This window comes from Lepidochelys kempii, chromosome 16, assembly GCF_965140285.1.
Source record: "Lepidochelys kempii isolate rLepKem1 chromosome 16, rLepKem1.hap1, whole genome shotgun sequence".
Classification (NCBI taxonomy): domain Eukaryota; kingdom Metazoa; phylum Chordata; order Testudines; family Cheloniidae; genus Lepidochelys; species Lepidochelys kempii.
The window spans coordinates 17,803,078-17,825,665 of NC_136395.1; the positions used below are offsets into that span (position 1 = coordinate 17,803,078).

At 49.8% G+C, this 22,588-nt stretch overlaps 1 protein-coding gene across 2 annotated transcripts in view; it reads left to right on the plus strand.

Annotated features, from left to right (window-relative positions):
• Positions 1-22,588, plus strand: part of ASS1 (argininosuccinate synthase 1) — a 78,579-nt gene that overhangs the window by 50,688 nt on the left and 5,303 nt on the right. For both annotated transcript variants that reach the window (XM_073314646.1, XM_073314648.2), the window contains 2 exons: positions 9,134-9,265; positions 19,978-20,134. In XM_073314646.1, the coding sequence (XP_073170747.1) occupies positions 9,134-9,265; positions 19,978-20,134 (289 nt within the window). The remainder of the gene's footprint in view (positions 1-9,133; positions 9,266-19,977; positions 20,135-22,588) is intronic.

Here is a 22,588-nt window from a genome sequence, read left to right on the forward strand (position 1 = left end):
CTTAAGTTTATGCCTAGCTTTGCTAAATTAGGCCTGGTTTATACATAGTTTTTGTACTGGTATAATCTCATCAGCTAGGGATATGCATTTCTTCCCCCAATATAGTTATACCAGTAACACCTAACATGGTATAAAGGTGCCTTACCCCTGTAAGCTTATTCCCCTTCCTATTCAGGAATAAGCTCTACCCATCTAGGCTCCTTTATTCTGGTATAACTGCATCCCCACTAGGAGGTTCGTACAGCTTTAACTACACCAGTATAGGTAAAGTCATACAGGATTTGTGAATAGCCCATGTTTTAGGGCCGGGATACATGAGAGAGCAAATTGCTGGATTGGGAGGTGAGGGACTGATTGTACGTAGAAAAGGGACCTCGAGGTCATCAAGTCCAGAGCTGAGGCAGCACCACATAAACCTAGACCACATGCTCATCTCTTGGTATCAGCAATGGTATGAAAGGTCTTACATAAAAAATATGTTTGCGTTTGTTAAACTTCACAGCCCGTATGATAGCGATCACAGTGGAGTGTGCCAGAGGAATTCTCTTGGGGTAGGTCTACATGCATAAACGGTGCTGTTTTAACTACATACCAGTGTGGAGAAAGTAGTGGAACTAGAGCAAGGCAAAAAATTTTGGATGAATACTTTATTTGCTGGAAAATGCATTTTCGGGTCAGCCTGAAAGATTCATGAACTTGGGCTGAATTTGGCAAATGGTCTTGGCCGAAAACTTTTGTTGTCTTTTTTTAAGTCTGGAAATGTAACAAGGTTTTTTTGTGTTTTTTTGTTTTTAGGGGTAAAAATCAGGGGAAAAAGTTGTTTTGGTTTGAATGAAACTAGGGCTGTCAAGCAATTAAAAAAATGAATTGTGGTTAATCGCACGATTAAAAAAATGAATCGTGATTAATTGTGAGATTAAACAATAATAGAATACCATTTATTTAAATATTTTTGGATGTTTTCTACATTTTCAAATATATTGATTTCAATTAGAACACAGAATACAAAGTGTACAGTGCTCATTTTTATATTTATTTTTTATTACAACCTAAAACAAGTTCTGTTGTGCAATCGCTTTATCATGAAAGTTGAATTTACAAATGTAGAATTATGTACAAAAAATAACTGCATTCAAAAACAAAACAACGTAAAACTTTAGAACCTACAAGTCCACTCAGTCCTACTTCAGCCAATCGCTCAGACAAACAAGTTGGGTTACAATTTGCAGGAGATAATGCTGCCCACATCTTGTTTACGTCACTTGAAAGTGAGAACAGGTTTTTGCATGGCAATGTTGTAGCCGGCATCGCAAGATATTTACGTGCCAGATGCGTTAAAGATTCACATGTCCCTTCATGCTTCAACCACCATTCCAGAAGACATGCATCCGTGCTGATGACGGGTTCTGCTCAATAACGATCCAAAGCAGAGCGGACCGACGCATGATCATTTTAATCATCTGAGTCAGATGCCACCAGCAGAAGGTTGATTTTCTTTTTCTGGTGGTTCTGGTTCTGTAGTTTCCGCATCGGAGTGTTGCACTTTTAAGACATCTCAAAGCATTCTTCACACCTCGTCCCTCTCAGATTTTGGAAGGCACTTCAGATTCTTAAACCCTGGGTTGAGTGCTGTATCTATCCTTAGAAATCTCACCTTGGTACCTTCTTTGCGTTTTGTCAAATCTGCAGTGAAAGTGTTCTTAAAACGAACATATGCTGGGTCATCATCCGAGGCTGCTAGAACAGGAAATATAGGACAGAATGTGGGTAAAACAGAACAGAGGACGTACAATTCTCCCCCAAGGAGTTCAGTCACAAATTTAATTAACGCATTATTTTTTTAATGCGCATCATCAGCATGGAAGCATGTCCTCTGGAATGGTGGCTTAAGCATGAAGGGGCGTATGAATGTTTAGCATATCTGGCACATAAATACCTTGCAACGCCGGCTACAAAAATCCCATGTGAACGCCTGTTCTCACTTTCAGGTGACATTGTGAATAAGAAGCAATCAGCAGTATCTCCCGTAAATGCAAACAAACTTGTTTATCTGAGCGATTGGCCGAACAAGAAGTAGGACTGAGTGGACTTGTAAGCTCTAAAATTGTACATTGTTTTGTTCCTGAGTGCAATTGTGTAGCAAAAAAAAATCTGCATTTGTAAGTTGCACTTTTACGATAAAGAGATTGCTCTACAGTACTTTTTTGAGTTCATCACATGAGTTAATTGTGATTAATCGACAGCCCTAAATGAAACATTTTGATTTTTTTTCTCCAAATATTCATTCAGCTCCCAGTACGACCCATCCCTTTTGGATGCAGTTTTATTGGTATAGCTATTCCCAGAAGGGCTGGGGAATAAGTGATATTATTAAGTAACACTATGGATTGTACTGTGTATCTCCTTTTTAGTAGACAATCACACCACTAACTGAAACAGTTGAATGACTACAAAAATGGTGTGTAGACCAGGCATCGGAGATCTTGGGACGCAGCCTCTGGGCCTCATCTCAGGAATACTCCTCTAGGACAATGGCTGGGAGAGAATTAGTGAAGCTGGTTGAAATTTTGATGGGGAAAAAACCAGGAAAAGTGTTTGATGAATTCCCCCTCTCCCATTCATGTGACAAACTCTCCAGAGCTGGTTGGGAATTTGGAAATGTCAATTTCAAGTTTTGATGGTGGGGGGGAATTTGAATTGCCATTTTCCCCTGTTCTTTTCCATGCTGCTTTTATTACTCATTAGAAAACAGTTCGTTGTTAGTTGGTTATTGTAGCACTTGTGACGGGGTAGGTGCTTTCCAAGCTTCCAAGGAGGAATGGTCCCAGTTCCCAAGAGCTCCTGGCCTAAGGACAGACTGACACAGGGGTTAGGGAAGGGACAACAAACGGGATTCGTTTTATACAAGACAGCACAGAAGAAGTGGGATGAGTTTTGGAGGAAGTAGGTGCCCGTGAGCCTAGGCCAGAGTGGTGCCTATTCTATAACTAAGCTTAGGGCCCCTCAAGCCACACAGATCTCTGATATGATCAGGAGGATGCAGAACAAGCTTTACCAAGCTGGTTCTTTGACAGCTCCTTGATTAAACTTTTCTGGGCTTCTGTGCAGAGAAGTCGTGGTCCAGGCTTTGTGACACAGACCCTCCAAGAGTGCCAGATTGTGATACCAGGGCCCCTAGATCTGTACCGTTAATGAGGGCCCAGGGCACAGAAGGCTGTGGGTGACTGAAAGAGAGTTTCTCTTTAGACTCCAGTGTCTAGGTGATTGATAATGGTGGGGGAAGGAACCAGAGAGAAGGGAACAAGCATCTGAGCCACTCTGAAAAAGTATTTTAATCAGAGACCGGGGAACGCAACTTGTGCCCTAGCGAGAGCAATGCTGGCAGCTTCCTATCTGCTCCGGGGGTGAAATCCTGGCTCCACGGAGCCCATGGCAAAACTCCCATTGGTTTCAGTGGGGCTAGGCTTTCACCTCAGGGCTGCACTTTGCTTTCTGCGGGAAGCGACTGCCCTCCTCTTTTAATATGTAGGGGCAATTCTATTGGGGGGAGGGATAGCTCAGTGGTTTGAGCATTGGCCTGCTAAACCCAGGGTTGTGAGTTAAATCCTTGAGGGGGCCATTTAGGGATCTGGGGTAAAATTGGGGATTGGTCCTGCTTTGAGCAGGGGGTTGGGCTAGATGACCTCCTGAGGTCCCTTCCAATCCTGATATTCTATGAACTGGCCCATGGGAGCTACAAGTCCCAATAGTCATTTCTCCTTCCTGATCCAAGTGGAGTAGGGCTAGCTCGCTACTGGTTTAGACCTCGGTTCAGCAAAGAGGGATGTGGCTGGACCCCATAACTTCACTGGGGCTCCACATGGGCATGTGGATCCAGGGCCTTGCTGCGGGGACTGGGGCAAGTCGAGCTCAGATGGAGAACTGTGTTGTGTGCCATAGTCTCCACGGCTGTATTAAAGACGAGGCCAGCAAGGGCTGCATTGTGGAATTCATCCCACAGACCGGTTGCAGGCCAGTGCCTTAACCAGAAGACTTGCTGCCTTCCCCCATCGGCGCTGCATAGTCACCCCTTACATTAAGGGGAGATGGAATGGGGGGACATGGCCGTGGGAATTCTAATGTCCACCCATGACGAGCAAAGCGGGGGGAGGTGGGAAGGGAAAAATTCAATTGTATTGATTTTTACAAAGCTTCTCACTGAAATTCATTAAGGACTACCAGGGCGAGCAGGGAAGCTTGGTACCAGCCTTGTAAGCCCTGTTATCCAGGTTTGGTTGTCTGTGTTTTCGTGGGAGGCCAGTGGCTAATTCAGAGTGCTCTGGGCACCCACACTTGCAGCCCAGCTCCCGCCTGCCGGTGACAATGGGGCTGAGCCAGCTAAGTGCCGCCACGGCTTGAGAGGGCAGGCTGCAAATGGGAGTCGTTTTCCTGCCTCATGCGGCTTTTCATGGCTTTTCATGGCCTCATTATCAAATTATCTTTTTAACTCTGAAGGGGGGCTAATTAGGGAAGTAAATGAAATCGTTGGGGAGGAAGCGGGAAGGGAGGGGACAGTTGGGCTTCTGGCCTGCCAAAAGAGCCGGGTGCTTCATTTCCTCCTTGCCTGGATACAGGCCTGTCCAAGCACCTAGGTCCGTACGCAGGGAAGCTAGCCCTTCCCACCATTTGCACCCCGAGCCGCCCCTGCAGTCCAAGCTATTGTGAATCCATCGACCTATGCTGGGAATTGTCCCTCCAGCCGCAGTGTAGCTGTACCTGGAGGCGTCTTCGTCTACCGGGGCAGCCTGGCATTGCCGGAGTCTGCTACCAGCACAACAGGGTCCTTTGCCCCTGGCTGATGATGGCACTTTGGGAATAGAGCCAGGCATGGACTGTCCCCCACCCCGGAGCGTGATGCCCAAGAAATCTGAGGGGGTTGCACAGTCAGGGATGAACTTAGTTGCTCGGCCCCTTGGGAAGTGCTTGGCCAGCAGGATCCTAGAGTGTAGCCGTTCAGTCCTCTCCCTTGTCATTCCCTGCCCCCCTTCGCCACCAACTGTGGTATCCTCCTTGCTATGAGCTAGGCGCCGGGCCCTGCTGTGCCAGGCACTGTACAGACTCTTAGTAAATGGCATTCCCTGCCTTAAAGCGCTTACTGTCAAACCTCCGGGGCCCTCCAGGTCTGCCGTCCGGGTGAGCTTGTGCATCACGCAGGGGGCTGGGGTGGGGGTGTTCTCACTTTCAATCCTGTGTTCCCCTCATTTTCCCTTTTCGACCCTGTTTGGCAGGAGCCGGCGTGGAATGTCCGCATATTGATCCCTGTTGAAACTGACAGATCACAGTCAATATGGCTAAACAGTTCAGTTCACGGAAAACTGGCAGTAGAGGTTACAAATCAGAAAATTTTAAGCAGTAGCTGTCTCCATTCCTCTCCCCTTCTTCCCGTCCACTTTCCCTCCCCCCGCATCCCCTTTCTCAGCAGTAATTATGGTGTGATTGAAGCGCCGCCAGGCTGCAGCGCTGATACCTCTGACTTTTCCCTGTAAACACGGGGAGATGGAAATAGACACTTGGAGACGCTGTAAGTGTCACTTTGAAGGTGTCTCTTGTCTCCTCCATTGCAATGCTGGGAGCTCAGCTGTCACTTCTCTCCCCTCCTGCGCAGTGGTTCATACGCCGACTGTCAAAGGCGCCCGGAACCGCAGTCTTTTAGCATCAGGTTTCTGTCACAAATCAAATAAAAATAATAAAGAAACAGACAGACAGCGTTCGTCTGCTCTGCGTCCCCTGCCGCGAGCAGAGAGGAAATGTGGGTGGGGGAGGGAAAGAGGCACAAAAAACAAGCTTTTGATCAGTCCAAATTAACTTTAACACCTTCTAAGGGAAGGTGCAGGAATATTGATTGCGTTATTGGCGTTACGTGCTGCTTTTCAGTTGCTTTGCTGCCGCAGTCTCTCTGAAGCCCAATATGTCCCCCTCTCCGGAGGGTCTAATATATCAGTAAGTGCCCGCAGGGAATTATTTTATTATGTGCCTTACGCCAACTCCTTGCCAGGGGATGTTGTGAAGGCCAAGTCTATAACAGGGTTCAAAGACGAACTGGATAAATTCATGGAGGATAGGTCCGTCCATGGCTATTAGCCAGGATGGGCAGGGATGGTGTCCCTAGCCTCTGTCTGCCAGAAGCTGGGAATGGGCTACAGGGGATGGATCACTTGATGATGACCTGCTCTGTTCATTCCCTGTGGGGCACCTGGCATTGGCCACTGTTGGAAGACAGGACATTGGGCTAGATGGACCTTTGGTCTGACCCAGTCAGTCCGTTCTTATTGTTCTAGGTACTGTACGCTTGTCTAGTGAGCAGTTCAGTTCAGAGGCAGTCTTGTCATCGTCTAAATAGGCAAGACAGACTAAACCTGGGAGGAGAGGAGTAGTACGGGCGGAGAAACTGAGTCAGTGAGAGTTCCACTTGACTTGCCTGAAGGCAGCTACCTATTCCCCCTGGTTGGGTCACCTGCAGAGAGGTGTAGCTGAATGACACCTCCTCTTGCCATTGATCATGACTCCGGCTCCAGTCTGGTCCCGTTGATAGAAGTATGTTTTAGCTGTGGCTTTTCGGTGGTCAGTGGGATTTCTTCCTCTCTTTTTCCCTTTAATAGGCAGGGCTGGATAATTCAATGCCTGGTTGCTCTGTGAGCAAGAGTAAGGGCAATCCCCGCTCAGGTGTCAAGGCCTTACCTGATGGTAATGCCCACACCCTGACTGGGCTGGCAGCAGGGCGCTTGAGCCTGGGACCTTTGGCTCTTAATGCATGAGCTGCTACTGTCTGAGCTAAAAGACCAAGGCTTACCCAAGGCTGTAGCAGACTCCTCAACTGCGAGTTGCCCTGGTCACCTGGGCCCTACCAAGTAGGCAGAGTGTACGTGATCTCCACAGGGGTCAGGAAGCAATCACCTCTCCTCCCCTCTCCCATCAGTCAGGCACATGATGGAGGTGGTTGCTCCTAACTCTGAAGCCTTGAGTATTATCTGCTGCTGGAAGCCCAATATTATTATTATTAATTATGTGTTACTGGAGCACCTAGGAGCACTCCTGGACCAGGGCCCCATTGTGCTGGGCACTGTGCAAAAATCAGAACAAGAAGACAGTCCCTGATGGGATGTTCTGGACCAGTGATCCGGTCTGGCATGATAAATCTGTTGTGTCTAAAATTGTTCCTTGACCCCTTAGCCCTCGTGCGTGTACTGAGCCGCAAACATTCTCAGGTACCCGAACTTGGACAAAGGCATTTTCCTTCTTTGGTTCATTTCATGTTTCTGTGCCCTTTTTGCAGGGAGTTAGAGTCTCCCATTATTTTGTGCTGAATTTTCCAGTTAGATGAATACTTTGCCACATTTTTCTTTACTGGAACTGGAAGCAGCCCTGTGTGGTATTGGATTGACCTGCAAAGCTGTTAAAGCCTGCAGCGTGCCCACTTGATTTTAAATACTTCTCTAGTTCGCAGCATTAGTCAGAGGCACTCCTTGAGATGTATTGTACATTCGAGTATATTTTGGAGCCACAACGGTTTGACACTGTTACTGCTCTTTTTTCTCTTAAGGCATCTATTTTTGTAGTGTGATACAACAAAACACAATGTGTGAGCTCCACCTGCTGGTTGTGCAGCAGTATTTTAGCTGGGTTGCCAGGACCAAAACTGTTAAACAATGTGTGTGCAAGGCAGCTGTTTTCACCTGTGTATTAGAAATATGGGGACGGAGAGGAGAGAGGGCAGGTGGTATTCTTTGTGAGTATGTGTACAGTCCTGGGATATGGGGGGGGGTGTATATGTGTTTTGAGGGTATGCATACTGTATGTATGTGTTCTGTAGCTAAGCCTACTGTGTGTGCATTCTGGGTGTTCATTGGGCACGCAGTTTGTGTGTGTGTGTGTGTGCACTTCATGAACATGCGTGCTGCGTGTGGCCTGCTGATTGTGTGTGCGTGCATGCATATACTTCCCAACGGTCCTGGGTTTTGTGGGGCTCTCCTGCTTTGACACTCCGAGCCCCTGTCCTGCAAAAGGGGCATTTTGACCTGGGCCCACTGTTGGAGCAGGCCCTGAAATGGAATGGTGGTGTGACCTGGTGCACGGGGTCACAGCACCACTGAGAACTTGGCTCATCCTCCCCCACACTCCGTCTCTGTCTACGGAGGGGTGGATGGGCCAAATCTGAGTGGCGCTGCGGCCCCATGTCGCATCGCCCCATCCCACTTGAGCCACCTGAAACATTAAGAGGCGTGTGTGTGTGTGTGTGTCACTTGACCATGCAGGCGTGTGTACCTGTGGAATATGTCTGGGTGCCTACCTGCTGTGTCTGGCACATGGCGATGGATGCATGCCTCATCTGCAGGCATGGTGTATGCATGATGTGGAGGTGAAGGAGGGTAGTGGTATGGTTCAAAACTAACCAAAAATAAATCTATGTAAACCAAGCCGAGAGAGGCTGGAACAAAGGAAGCTGGCTTTTCTGCCTCTGCCCCCAGAGAAGCCCAACCGGCTCGGCCCCACAGCGCTCAGTCATCAAAATAATTAAACTTCTCTTGTGGTGGCTGTTTTCCGAAGCTCTGCCGCGATTCAGAATTGGGGTGGGGAGGGGAAGAGGAGGGAGAGGAGCGGGGGAGTCGACAGCCCCAAATGAGGTTGCACTCCAGTACCCCAGGTAGCCTCATTTCTTCACAGCTGACGTGTGGTTCTCATTGTGTTGTTGTTGTTTTTTTGCCACTGGAGGGGAGCGGAGGGTATTTCAGGCCCCCGTCTCCCCGTGCCTGTGCCCCGCGTCGCTCATTTAATTACAGGTTTTCAGCCGCAGACCGGTGGGCATGCATCGGCAGGGGGATCGGCTCCTAAACCCTGTCATTTCGCCTCGTCAGAGTGCCTCTTCAAAGAGGGGAATCTAGACATTTTCTCCACAAGGCGCGGAGTGGACTGTCTCGGCCCCAGCATGAATATAATGACAGATGCATTTTACACCAAGCTGGGACTGAATGGGCTCAAGCACGGCTCCTTCTGTCAGCCAAGTCATTATTTTTTGTCATTTGCTGACAGTTTTGGTCTCATTCGTTTCTCTCTCTCTCTCTCTTTTTTTTTTCCCCCTGCCTGGAAAAATGGCTAGGTATCTACGAGACCCCAGCAGGGACCATCCTGTACCATGCTCATTTAGATATTGAGGCCTTCACCATGGACCGGGAGGTGCGGAAAATCAAGCAGGGGCTCGCCTTGAAATTCTCAGAATTGGTATACAATGGTATGTACCACCCCCTCCCCCCCCGACCTACCTCCCACAAAACCATAGAGACTGTCCCCTCCTCCCTCTCCGCCCCACACAGGGTGCCTTTTTAGACATTGTGCAGCCGAGCTATCCAGAGTAGCCCTTGTAATAGTCCCTCTTAAATTGGTCCCTCCAGCCAATTGATCACTTCAGTTGCTCCTCTCTGAACTTCCTCCAATTGGCCGATATCATTGCGGTAACATGGCACCCTGAGAGGAATGTTCTCCAGCCGCAGTTGCACCCAGAGTCAGCTGAGGATGTGCCTTGGCTTGATGCCTCTGCCTGTGTGGCAGTTTTCAGATTGGGAGTTTTTGGTCCAGCCTGTTATAAGGCCAGGAGACCAGGCTCAATCCTCAGATCCACTGGTGTGAATCTGGAGTGACTCCATTGAACTCTAGGGTGGTTGATATGGTGGGAATGGTTTTGTATTCTTATGACCACAGCATCTGCCACCCACGAATACCACCAGGATAGCACGGAGTAATGCATGCATATTAAGGAAAACTGCAGATCTGAACACCCCCAAATTTTAGGGAAGCTCGAACCCAGCACTGAATCTTGCAGCTCAGGTCATCTCTAGTTCTTCTGGCTTCTCAGTGACCACAAGGGTGATGCTCTAGATTAATCACGGCTGCAGGAAGCCAGCAAGTGACTGAGTGTTTAAAAGGGTTGGTTAATTTCATGACCATTTGATCCCATACTAGCTAGGATAATAAGGGGAATCAGATCTAATACCCCGGGGTGTACACTGATCTCACTGCAGGCGTCATGAAGAGCTTCACCAGTTGCCCTCTTCCTCACCATGTTCATCACTGTGCAATTGACCGGGTGCATTATGGGAGTTTTGTGCCTTCCTCTAAAGCATCGGGTGTTGACCACTGCTGGAGGCAGGATCCAGGCCTTGTGGGACCAATGAGCTGATCCAGCAAACCCTCCATGGTTAAGTGTGATGTGCTTGTGTGAAGATGTTCCCACAGTTTGTGGTTCATGTTTTGGAGGGGTGTCTGCTGGAATTGGGCCCAGTGCAAAAGCAGCTCCAGTCCCAAACAACCCCCAAACTCTAGGGTGTTCGCATTCCAGAACTGAATTTTGCAGCGTTTCTGCACGAGCAGATTTTAAAAATGAAAATGTGCATCTCAAAACCTTCTTCCAACCCTTCAGCATTTTGCTTGTGCTTCTTCCTGATTGCAGGAATGTGCTATGCAGCGTGTAGCCCACAATGGGGCACTGTGCATTTTTACGTGATTTAGGATTTGGTTTGGTAGAAGCAACCCAGCAAAGCAGGAGACAAAGTTTCTGGCTTTTAGGCAGCTCTGAACAGCTGCTTGTTGGGGAGAGGGGGATTTCAAAATCTGAGATAACTCAGCCGATCGGTCATGCAGCCAGTCGTGCTGCTCACTGCGGTTTATGACTGTGGTGCTGTTGATCAGAACACTGAAAGGGGCAGCAGGAGTGGGGGGAATAGGACATGAAGCCCCTCAATTCTAGCTCACTGGTTCAGCTCCAGCCCAGGTTGGTAATGACCGAAGCTTGATACCATCTGATGTCTGCTCTGCACCCTACATGAAATGAGCTTGATGGGTCTCAGTTCAGTTCCTAGCAGACTCACACACACCACCAGAGTGGGCCCCAAGTGGAACAGACATCAGATGGTAGCAAGCTTCAGTCATTACCAACCTGGACTGGAGTTGATGAGGCCAATGGCCCATTCAGTCATACTCTTGGAGCATGCCTCTCATACAGTGGAGATGATCACTTTAGAGGAGACTGGAATGGCCAAGGGGGCGTTGCCACTGATGCTCTGCTTATTCTGTGAATAAACTCAGAGCCAGTTGCTAGGACTAAATTAAGGAGCCCAAGTTTTGATTTTTAAATCTTGTGAAACTGGAATGCATTACCTAGGGAGGTGGTGGAATCCCCTTCCTTAGAAGTTTTTAAGGTCAGGCTTGACAAAGCCCTGGCTGGGATGATTTAGTTGGGATTGGTCCTGCTCTGGGCAGGGGGTTGGACTAGATGGCCTCCAGAGGTCCCTTCCAACTCTGTTATTCTATGGTTCTATGATTCTATGATGTTGATTTGGGTTTTTTCCCCACGCTTGAAAAATCCACATTTGGCTACGGTAAGCTGGCAGCTGGGACATGTACCCTTTTGCAAAGCCCCAGCTGGGGGACTATATGTTGCACACCTGTGGATATATTGTATTAATTTAAAAAAAAAGACAGTTGCCTGGAGGCTTGCTGTTCATGATCCACTGTGCTTCATTTTGTACTTTCCTGGCACATCCAACCTCCAGCTAAGGATTCAGGTAGCAAAGCCCACCTGGCAGTTCCTTTGCTAAGTAGTACTATACCTAGCATAACCACTAGAGGGCACAGTCAAAACACCATGCACAGACCACTACTTTTACAGTAGCAATGAGCTTGGCCCATCTTGTTATGTAGCGCTCAAGAATAGTGCGTTAGTGGGACTGTGAAAGACCCTGCAGCAGCCCTGGGCCATTTTTTGTTTCTAAGCCCGTCCTCAGAGGGGGACTTTGACTCTCTCTTTCCCAGGTGGTCAGCCCCAACATTCAAACCAGGAGTCAGGCCCCCAAAAATCATTGGATATTTTTTTATATATATAATACACATTGGGTGCTTTTTATTTGTCGTCTAGTTTCTGAGCCTTTAGGTCACGTTCCAAACTTTTCTCTATAATCGTGAGATTCCCATGAGATAAGATGTCTCCAGGAGCTGGGACTTTAAGAAAGCAAGACTGGGCAAGGCTGGTTTCCCTCTGTCCACTGTCCACAGAGAGATGCCCAAGCCTGCCTTGTGTTCCTGTGTTCTTGTCCCCTTCCTATGACCTCCCTCCTCCTCCTTGAGATATCCAGTCTGTTTCCTCATCTCCAGAAATGCATACAATCACGGGGTGAAATTCACCCCTGGGCAGAGGCCTGCAGGCTGCTTAACCCCTATTTTGAAGGCTTTAGTGGTTCATCGGCCTCATGCTGCTGGCCCTCTGTGGTGTGAATTTCACCCACAGCAAAGATGTTTTACATGGGGAGGAGGGAACTAAACAGACAGTAGAGAGTAGCAACAACTACTCTGCGTTGGCATGAGAGGGTGCAGTGTGTCACTGGATCTCCCTGTACCCTTCAGAAGAAAAGAAACTCTTGAAATCTTCCCCACTGCCATTCTTTCAATTTTCTTTCTGCTGCAGCATCTGTCCCTGGTTATTTTGATTTCACTTTCCTTATGTTTGAAAAAAGAAAAGGGCGAGAGATTTGTTTATTTCTAACAACCCTAATTATTTGGAAGTCATGGGATTAAAAAGCTGCTTGGAGAATTCTGGGGTGGTGGTTCCCCCCCCCCACCCCGTAAGTGGAAGGGGCTTTTGTGTAGCTCATCTGACATGCTGTCAGGCCAGAAAATAAAATGCTATGGTTCTTGTCAGTGTAGAACCTGTTGGCTTTTCTGCAGAAATGAACTTTCCTTACTGTGCATCCAACAGCCAGGCTTTCTCCAACCCAGCTGTTAGAAAAGAAAATTGAAACGAATAATTACCTTTTTAGCTAGTAACCTTTCCATAACGGTTGAGATATTCACCAAGCTGCTTTATCCAGAGGCAGCAACCTGCTCCGGCATGGAGAGATTTTGACATGAACACTGGTGGGTTTATTAGTTACCTTTCCATATGTGCTAGCATCAACCAGGCAAGGGTCTAGTCATGGTTTTCCTTACCACAGATGGGGAGGGATCTGACCCTCCGCTGGTGTCAATCAGTAAGGGTCCATTGATCCTACCCCAATTTACACCAGCTGAGGATCTGTTCAGACTCTTTTTTCCGAGAACCATGCTAGCTAAATGTGCTAGAAACCAACAGTGGTATTTTAGATTTATGCTAGCAGAGGGGCCAGAGCAACAATGTTGAAGGCATGATTGTGGAAAATCTGAATGGTGTGAATAAAGTTATAGCGAATCCTTCGTGGCATGGAAGGAACAAATCGGGGAAGATTTTCGGTTGGTGGCGCTCCGGGGCAGAGTTAAGGTTATTTGCAAGTTGCATTTTGATGGTGGTTGCACGTGTGTAAAACGTAGAGCTGGCTGGAAAAAGTCCCAAAACCTTTTTTCTTCGGCATTTGCCAATGAGTTGAAATTGAAACGTTTGAAAACAGATCCGTTTCGATGACATTCCAATGGAGCCTGCCTCCCTGTCAGCTTGCCCACCCAGTTTCCTGGCAGCCGGGGCTTCCTTGGCCTGCAGTTCTGGGGCAGCCTGCCAGGTAGACAGCCCTGAACTGGGGCTCCATTCCATTTCATGGGCAACTTTGAAATCTGAGGGGTTTTGTTCTGAGTTGTAACAAACCCAAATTCTGAAATATGGAATCCCTCTGTGAAATGAAACGGCCTTTCTCTGCCCAGGTGTGGCCGTGTGGCTTGGCTAAAGGCTGTCTGTTGTTGGGGAATGGTTGTTGCATTGGGTGCTCAGAATTAGCTGTCTTCCTAGATTTTGGTTTTGTTTTATTTTTAATAGTTGTATGGCTGCTTATGGACATCCTTAACTGATAATCAGCACAGAGGTTTGTGTACGAATGATGAGAATGCTTCTGGAGTGCTCTAAGCACTTTACAGGGGTACAGACCTGTGTGAACCATATTGGACCAGTGGCAAAACTGAGCCACAGAGAAGTTAAAGGTCAGATTTTCAAAAGGGGCTTCTAACTCTGGGTTCCTAAGTCTAAACCCCATAGCCTGGTTTAAGGCGCTGAGCCCCCTGGCCTGGATTTCACTGGGAGTTGTGGGGGCTCAGCATGTCTGAAAATCCGCTCTAAAGTTGGGCACTTAAAAACTGGAGCATTCAGAATGATTGGCACTGCTGAAAATGTTAACCCGTGCGACTTAGTCTTGCTCAGGGTCTCCCAGTGGTGGTCAGGAATAAATCCCAGTTTTCCTGACAGCTACCTCTGTACTCTAGCCCCTAGACCATGCTGCTGAAACAGGGGTGAGCCACAAAGTTTGGATCCAGATTCGATCTTCCTCAAAATTTGGGGGGGGTTTCTCCCCGAGGTTTTGTTACAGCCTTTTCTCTGGTCCCCCAAGCACTTCACAACATCCCTGGTGGAGCACTGTGATATGTGTATACACAGGCTCCCCCGGGGGATGTGCACCACCGCATTATAGCACCGATCTCTTGCAGAGTAGGGATAGAATCCCTTGTCCACTGGATCAGGGCGAGTTTGCTAGAAACCCTTTTAAAGGCCGCTGCTACTCGCCATAGTGTGGACAGGGCTTTTAGAGCAGTAGTTCTCAACCAGGAGTCCAGGACGCCCTAGGGGGCCTCGAGAAGGTTTCAGGGGGGCCTCCAAGCAGGGCCAGCATTAGACTCTCTGGGGCCCAGGGCAGAAAGCCGAAGCCCCACCGCATGGGGCTGAAGCCAGGGGTCCAGAGCCCTGCCACCTGGGGCTGACGCTGAAGGCTGAGCAATGTAGCTTTGTGGAGGGCCCCCGTGGCGTGGGGCCCCAGGCAACTGCCCTACTTTGCTACCCCCTAATGCCGGCCCTGGCTTTTATATGCAGAAAACCAGCTCTTGTGGCACAGGTGGGCTGTGGAGTGTTTATAACATGCTGCGGGGGCCTCCGAAAGGAAAAAAGTTGAGAACCCCCACCTTAGAGACCATTTTTGGTCTGCGTTAAATCAGGCCTATGTGAACTCAGACCAGCCAGGACCCAATCGGGGAGGCTAAGCCTAGACTAGCAGAGCATGAATACGATAAATAATTCAGCCTGGAATAAAGGGCATGAAAGCAGCATTACCGTGTTGCACATCTGAGGTTCCCACCCAGCTGAGGGAGGGTGCTGGAGGCCTGGCTTTCATGCTCTCCCGTCTTTCTTTAACACCTAATTATTGTAACTAGGCTCTGAATTTAAGAGAATTAGTGTTTATCTCTCCCCCCCCCCCCCGCCCCGATTGATTCCATTGTGGGAAGGTGACTTTGCAACAGACTTCACCAGCTTTCAGCTCCCCGCTCCCTGCCAGGTACGGCCAGGTGTTTAAATGCCATTGTCTCCCACAGACCTTGTTTGCGCCATCAGATTGAAATGATTAGAGCTGGAGTGCAGTTACAAAGTGAGAAGGCTATTAAGACGGATCACTTCCACTGGGGAATTTGTTTGCAGTAGGGGGCGTGGGGGGGGGGAGGGAGGTGGGGGAGTACCTTACACCTGGAGATGTCAGATTCAGTATTTAAGTAGCTGGTTATTATTTTAATGTGTCTTGGATTTAATGTTTTTCTCCATTGCCATGGAAGAACATTTCCTTACATTTCCTGTCCTTACATTTCAGGAGCTTTAACTGTATTTGTCAAAAGAAAAAGATTATTTTCTTGCAGCCGCACTTCCAGCCTTATTGTGCTGCTTGGTATCCGTGCAGTGGCCCCTTTCAGCTGGTTAATGGCTCACAGCAACACTGCTGAACCATCTAAGACAAGAAATGACGAAGAACCCTGCACCTCATTGAAACTGCAAGGGGAACTTAGGAAGGCAGAATGTAACTATCCAAGTTGGAAAGACTTTGCTCAAGCATCAAGATTTATACTCTCTCTTAGGAAGGGTGTATGGCATCATTACCAACAAGACATGGTCAGAACCTTGCTTTCACAGCTCATCCAAAGATGGTATCTTCAGAAGCCCAGTAGTGTGGGTATTGGTTCCGGACTGACCCAGAGAGAAGAGAGCCACCTATCAAATTACCAGTGCCAACTCCTACAACACTTGGGATGTCTCCATTTCATCCAAGTACTCAGCCCTGCTTAGCTTGTGAGATCTGACAGAGTCTTACCCCAGAGGGGTGGCTGCAGGTCTGTCCATGATTGGTAGGGGATAAACAGACCAAAATACTGTCGCACAAGGAAACTGGGTGGAGGAACAAAGCTGTTCCTGGAATGCTCATCACTGGGCTGCCGCAAGGGGTGCTGGTGCAGTACGGACGGTCATTCAGTTAGCAAGCCGTGAGACCAAGCTATATCACTGGGCCAGGGCAGCGCTGCAAATCCAGCAAAATTTGGGATTCCTGCTCCTTGAGACTAAGCATGTCAGACAGCAGGCAGGAGAAGGGGGAATAGCCATATCGGAGCATGCATGTCCCCACTTCAGGATCACTAAAGGAGAATTATTAACATCAGCCTGTCCCAGAGACACGCGCTCCACCCTTGTGATAACTGGCCAATAACAGATCAAGAGGAATATCTCCATCTCCCAGCCCTTCCTGAAATCCATATCTCAGTAGAAATCTGAAAAATACTGCCAGGAGACAAACATCTGAGCAGTGTCCGTGGAGTCTCGGTGCAGGTGGGGTGGACGGTACCCTGACTCATGGAGTTTACAGAGTGGCCACTGCTCTGGCTGTATTGATCCAACCTAATTCTGAGGCCAAGAAGGAGGGGGAGAAATACTTTTTTGTTTCCTGAATGGCTTCCACCCTGAGTCCCCAAAGACCAGCTGGGAAAAGAAAGCTGAGAGGGCACCTGTGTGGTAGCACAGAGAAAGATTAAAGAGATAAAACTTCTGGATCACTGAAGATGCTTAAATAGAACCTTTCTTTCTCCCACTATCTCTCTCCCCATCTCCCTGTCTTTATTCTAGGTCTCAGGGGGCTTAATGGGCTAATTAGCTCACTTAGTGACAGGACAGCGCACAGGAATGGCAGGCAGGCAGGCAGGACCTGAGGCTCTCGCCATCAGTAGGAGAGAGGAGAGCAGAGAGGCACACAGGTACCAGGCTCTGAGTTGTGGGCACCATCTCCATTTGGGGAGCCCCCGTGCTCACTTGCCAGCCAGCCACAGAGCAGCCCAGCACCTGGGAGAGGAGACAGAGCAGGAGCACGTGTTCATTCTCCATTGAGAGTTGGCCTGTGGAGTAGCCGCTGGACAAGAGTGCTCTCTTCTCTGCAGTATTTGGATTCCATCCAGACCTCACGATGCCATGCCAAGCCATGCAGCACCCAATGCTGCTGGGTCACACTGTGCCATGCGAAGCTGCCCCATGCCAACCCCCACAATGCCATGCTGTACCAAACCCCGCCATGCTAAGCCACATGGCACTAACCCTCCCCATATCATACTGTGCCACTCGCCGCTCCCAAGCCAGGCCGACTACAACCCGTCCTTACCATGCGTTTCTGTTCTGTGCCATGTCCGGTAAAGCATGCTACAGCGTCTCATTCCCAGGTCACCTTATTGCACGGTGCCCTTCAGAATGCCCCTGGCAAGCGGTGGAGCAGGGCATGAGGAGACTCCTAGTGGTGGTTTCTTCCTGCTGCTGTCTCCTCTTCCTGAACTGGCCACATGTTCACAAAGGCCACTCTACTGGTTGCCAGGTTGTGATCACGAGCCAGCCAAAAATCAAGGCTTGGTTCAGACCTAGGCTTAAAGTCTTGCAGTTTGCTGGATGCTGCCCTGAGCTGCAGCCTTGGAGATGAGACTGAAAGAGGGAAAACCGTTTTCTTTACCAAGCTGAGAAGTGATGGACTCATCCAAAGCTTCACCCCGCATACCAGGGTTCAGTACTGGAAGCTCCTGTAACCAGTTGCCTGGCATCCCAGCCCTGTATCTAATCCCTGACAGAAAATCTTCTAGTGAGGAGCTGGAAATGTTTCATTTCAGTTCTCTGTGAATTGGAGTCAAGGCCCAAGGATGTGGTGACTGACCTTCCCTCCAGTCAAGTAGGCTTTGATGAGATATTCTTCTGAGCTCCTACGTGGCCCTGTGTGCTATGTACCCTCTTCTTTGCCCCCAAAAGCCTGCATACTTTCACAGCCTCTGGGAGCAAAAGCCTGGGTCAAGCAATCAAACCCAGGACTCCTGCATGAAAATAGAGCTGACTGATGATACCGCCCTAGGAGCTGGTGGCCATCATGACTGGTAGTAAAGAGACCTGCCTAGACTTTCATCTCCAGGTTGCGTGTTCAAATCCGGCCCAAGTCAGTTGCGGCCAAAAGCATTCCCGTTTGACAGCTGGCTGGTGGCTCCTGGGAAATGAGTTTGGTGGGTCTGAGCCCAGTTTATAGCAGAGTCATGTCCAAAGCCGACAGGGCAGCCCCAAGAGAGGCCAAGAACTGAATGGCCCCAGAGACTGGATCTCCTCCTTAGTCCTGGAGACATCCCTCTGGCTCAGGATTGAGGGAGGCTGACCAGACAGGACGGGGGAGTTCATGCTACGGCAGATAAGATAGAGAACAGGGGGGCGCCTGAGTTTTCAGCCGCGCAATGTGAACAGTGTGGAGAGAGAGAACACAACACCCCAGCCTAGCCCATTTCAATTCATTCCTGGAAATCTGCTAAGAGGAGAGAATAAAACTCCCCTGGCAGCTTTCAAGGGAGTGCAGAGAATGATGCAAGTCCCCCGGAGAGGGGCTAGAGCGCCTTTGACCATCAAGTCTCAGACAGATGTTCCTGTAGCATCGCTCCACGGACAGCAGAGGAAAGCAGAGATGCCTGCGCCCTGCGAGTGACGGGCAGCTGTTACTCTAGAAAGGGCCGGGGGAGCTGAGCCTACCTGAGAGCGGGCACCGGACATATGGACCCTGATCCTCCTGCCTGATAAAGCCCCTGAGGTCAGGCCCTGCCTGTGTTATCTTACTGGAGATGTCTGGTCTGCCGGGATCCCTGCTGGGATGGGAGCTGGCCAGGCTTGGTGGGGCAGGCTTTGAAGTCACCTCTCCACCTGTCCATTGTCGAGGGGTATCTGTTCCAGAGCAAAAAGGTTGTTCTACGTGGGGGTGATCAGCCATCCGTGGCGGGGGACGAGGGGAGGGTAGAGTTACCACTGGAAATGGCTGTGGGCTCCTGTCTATGCACAGAGACGTATCGTGCCCCTTCTCGGATTAACCCTTTGAAGCATTGCTCCCCTTTCCACCATCCCCCATGCCCCCCCAACCCCCCACAGCCCTCCCAAATCACCCACCCCTCCCTTCTCTCCCCACTCCAAGGAACTCGCCTGGCTTCCCACAACCCTCCCCGTTTCGATTCCCTTCCCGACCTGTCCTATCTGCTGGTTCCCAGTAAACCTAGCTGACACGTTATAGTGGTTCCTCCCTGTCTGGGGGGAATGGTGTGCCTGGTGGCTGCAAGGGACCTGTGATGCTATGGGTTGGTCACGGGAAAGCATTTACCATCTGCTGCAAGAAGAGTGTCTGTCTGTCTGTCTGTCTGTCTCTCGCCAGGTAACCCTCCCCCGTTGCTCCTTTATGGGTGCATTTAATAAGGATACTTTACCCTGCCAGGCACCTTCCAGACAAGGACCCTGATGCATTTTAGAGGCGTTAATAAGGAATCTTCATAGCCCCCTTTATGGCGTAGATTTTATGAGTCTCATTGTGCAGAGGGGGGAAACTGAGGCACAGAGCGGTGAAGCGACGTGCTCCTGGACTCAGTGAGTCAGTGGCACCCCCTAAAGTAGAACCCAGGAGTCCCAGCTCCCAATCCCCTGTTCCAGCTACTAGACTGCGTTTCCTCCACAGAAGGAGTGACTAGCATAGAGTTCTCCTTCCCGGATTTACAGTGTCGGAGCCCCATAGGTTGGTGTCCAGAGAGTTTTGGCATTGCCACTCAAACTAGCTCTCTGCATTTTTCTTCTGAGACACTGAGGAAGGAAGGTGAGTGCTGGCCGCAGCACTGACTGGCCCCGGTTCTCCATTCTCCCTCTTTCCACAGGTTTCTGGTACAGCCCGGAGTGCGACTACGTCCGCCATTGCATCAGCAAATCCCAGGAGATGGTGGAAGGGAAGGTGTGTGTGTCTGCCTTCAAGGGCCAGGTCTACATCCTGGGCAGAGAGTCCCCACGGTCCCTGTACAATGAGGAGCTTGTGAGGTAAGCGGCCAGCTGGTGAACCTCGCCCGCAGTGCACGTATCAGAAGAAGCTGGGGCTCCGGGGGATGCCAAGGTGTAGGGGGGTCTCTCCTCCGTCCTTTCCTGTCCTGCTGGCTCTTGGCAGGCCTGGATGTTAGTGATGGTGGAGCTGGGTCCCAGCTACAGACTTGAGACCCAGATTCTGAGCTCCCCAGGGTGTAGGGATAGTGGGTCCTGGTGTTGTAGCGGTCCCGTCTCTGAGATAACAGCAACCAGTGGGGCTGTGGGCACCGGGCAGGGGATGGGGAAATGCACACTAGCTGCAGCCACACAGGATTGGTGATGGGGCTCCTGTCTTCATGCCCTGCTCTAGCTGATGTCCAGGCTTGCTGTTTGGATGGGTGGGGGTGACAATCTGTGCCTGGAGCCTCCCAGTGCAGTCTTGGTGCCCCCAGGACACCATGGTACCCAAAGCAGGCTCATACCCCCATAGGCAATTCCCTCCGTTACCCAGAGCCGTTCAGCACCTGATGCCTCGGCCATTGAGGTGTCCTTTCCAGGATGCCGCCTGGATCTGCAGGCTGGCACCATGCCCCCCGGGTGGCTGCTCCCTCACTAATGACCGAGCCAGTGTGTTCCTGTAGACACTGTGCTGAGCTCTCCAATGGACCATGCACCCACTCAGCTTCAATGGGTCACAGGTGGGCAGGGGGTAATATTAATGCCTGTCTCTGAGGAGACACAGGGCGGGGCCTGGGCAATATTGATGCCAGGCTCTGAGGAGAAACAGGGCGGGGCACGGGCAATATTGATGCCAGTCTCTCCGGGGACGCAGGGCCCCACGGGCGATGTTGATGCCAGTCTCTGAGGGGGCACACAGGGGTAGGATGGGGTGTTCTTGACAGTTGGATACTGTGGCAACGGGAATGTTAGAAACCAGTGGGAGATGGGGAGCTCTTAGCTTTGGTAACAGACCTGCCTGAGTCAGGTGCCTGCATTACAAATCCCTCTAGTCAGCCAGCCTGGCATAGCCCCATGGAGTGCAGGGGCCAGGAGCGAAGCTGGAGGGGCCTTTCCTTTGTGTCCCCCATTTCCCCAGCCCCATTCACTGTTCCCGGGAGGGCGACACTCATTGCATGGCCTTGTTGGCCATGCCATGAGCAAACAAAAGCACTGCACCAAGGCCTGCAGCTCCCTGAGAGCTCTGCTGGGAAGCTCTTGCCCAATTCCTGCCACCCACGGCTGCCTCGAGGATAGCTGGGGATCCAGGCTGTGTGGCAGAGGGAGGGGGGACGGGATTGGGGATTTAAAACAAGGCATTTGGGTGGCATATATGGGGTCCCAGGGCCCCCTAGGATGCCATCCGAGTTGGTACTAACATATGCAGCTGCGAGAGGCCCGGCTTTAACTCCCCAGCCATTGTTTCCTCTGCGCCGAGTATAAAATTAAAGCACGAGTTTTGTTTTGAAGTCAATTTTTTTTTACACTTTTCCTTTGCTTTATGTTGTCATCTCTCTCTCCCTTCTGCCCCCCCCCAGCTCCTTTCAATCTCTCTAAACATTTTATAAGCCATAAATACACCCGCATCAGTTTAGAACAGTCAGAGTAAATGTCAAATTATCTTCTCTCTTTCTCTTCTCTGGCATTTTTCCTTCCCTCCCCCTCGAAATCAACAGCTCCTAATAATCCATCCCAACCCTTCATTATGCCTTGTGTTCTCAGTTGTAGAGATTAAATGAATAAAGTATATTTAAAAAAAAAAAGAGGGAAGAGAAAAATAGCGGCTGGAGAGGGGTGGGGCTGAGAGAAAGAGAGAGGGAGAGAAAAGCAGGGGCACTTATTCTCACTGCGTCGTCAAGCGTTTTCCTTTTCTTTTTGATTTCTACATGGCTGGTTTGAAAGCCTTTGAGTGACGGCGTCACAGGAACCCGAGAGAAAGCTGTGAGAGGTAGAACCGCGTGGAAATGCCTCTGCACAGTAGGTAGAAAGTAACGTAATTATAGAGCAGGTCAGAACCACTCGAATGAGCAAAAATAAAAGCACAGAGGTTTTTCTGTAGCCCGTCAGGGGAGGTAAAATCATTGTAAACTCTTTTTTTCTTTAAGGTTTGCAGTTTCTGGAAAATGAGCCGGGTTTTTTGGAGGGGGTGGCAGGAAACAGGAAGCTAGCGGGGTTGGGATTTGTTTTCTTCTTTTCTGCTGTGATTGGAGGTGGTTGGGGGATTTTTAAATTTAATATTGTGGCATAAAGGGGCAAGGCTAAAAAAAATGGGCCAGATCCTGAGCTGGGGTAAGTCAGCGGTGGCCCCATGGGAGCCGATGGGCCAGATCCCCAGCTGGTTTACGTGGGCATTGATTCATTGCCTTCATTCGGAGCTTCACCCCTTTGCACCAGGCGAGGGTATGGCTGTGTGTCTCCTGGGCCCAGTTTTCAGCCCCAGCTCGGCCAGTCCTTGTGCTGAAATCAACAGGCATT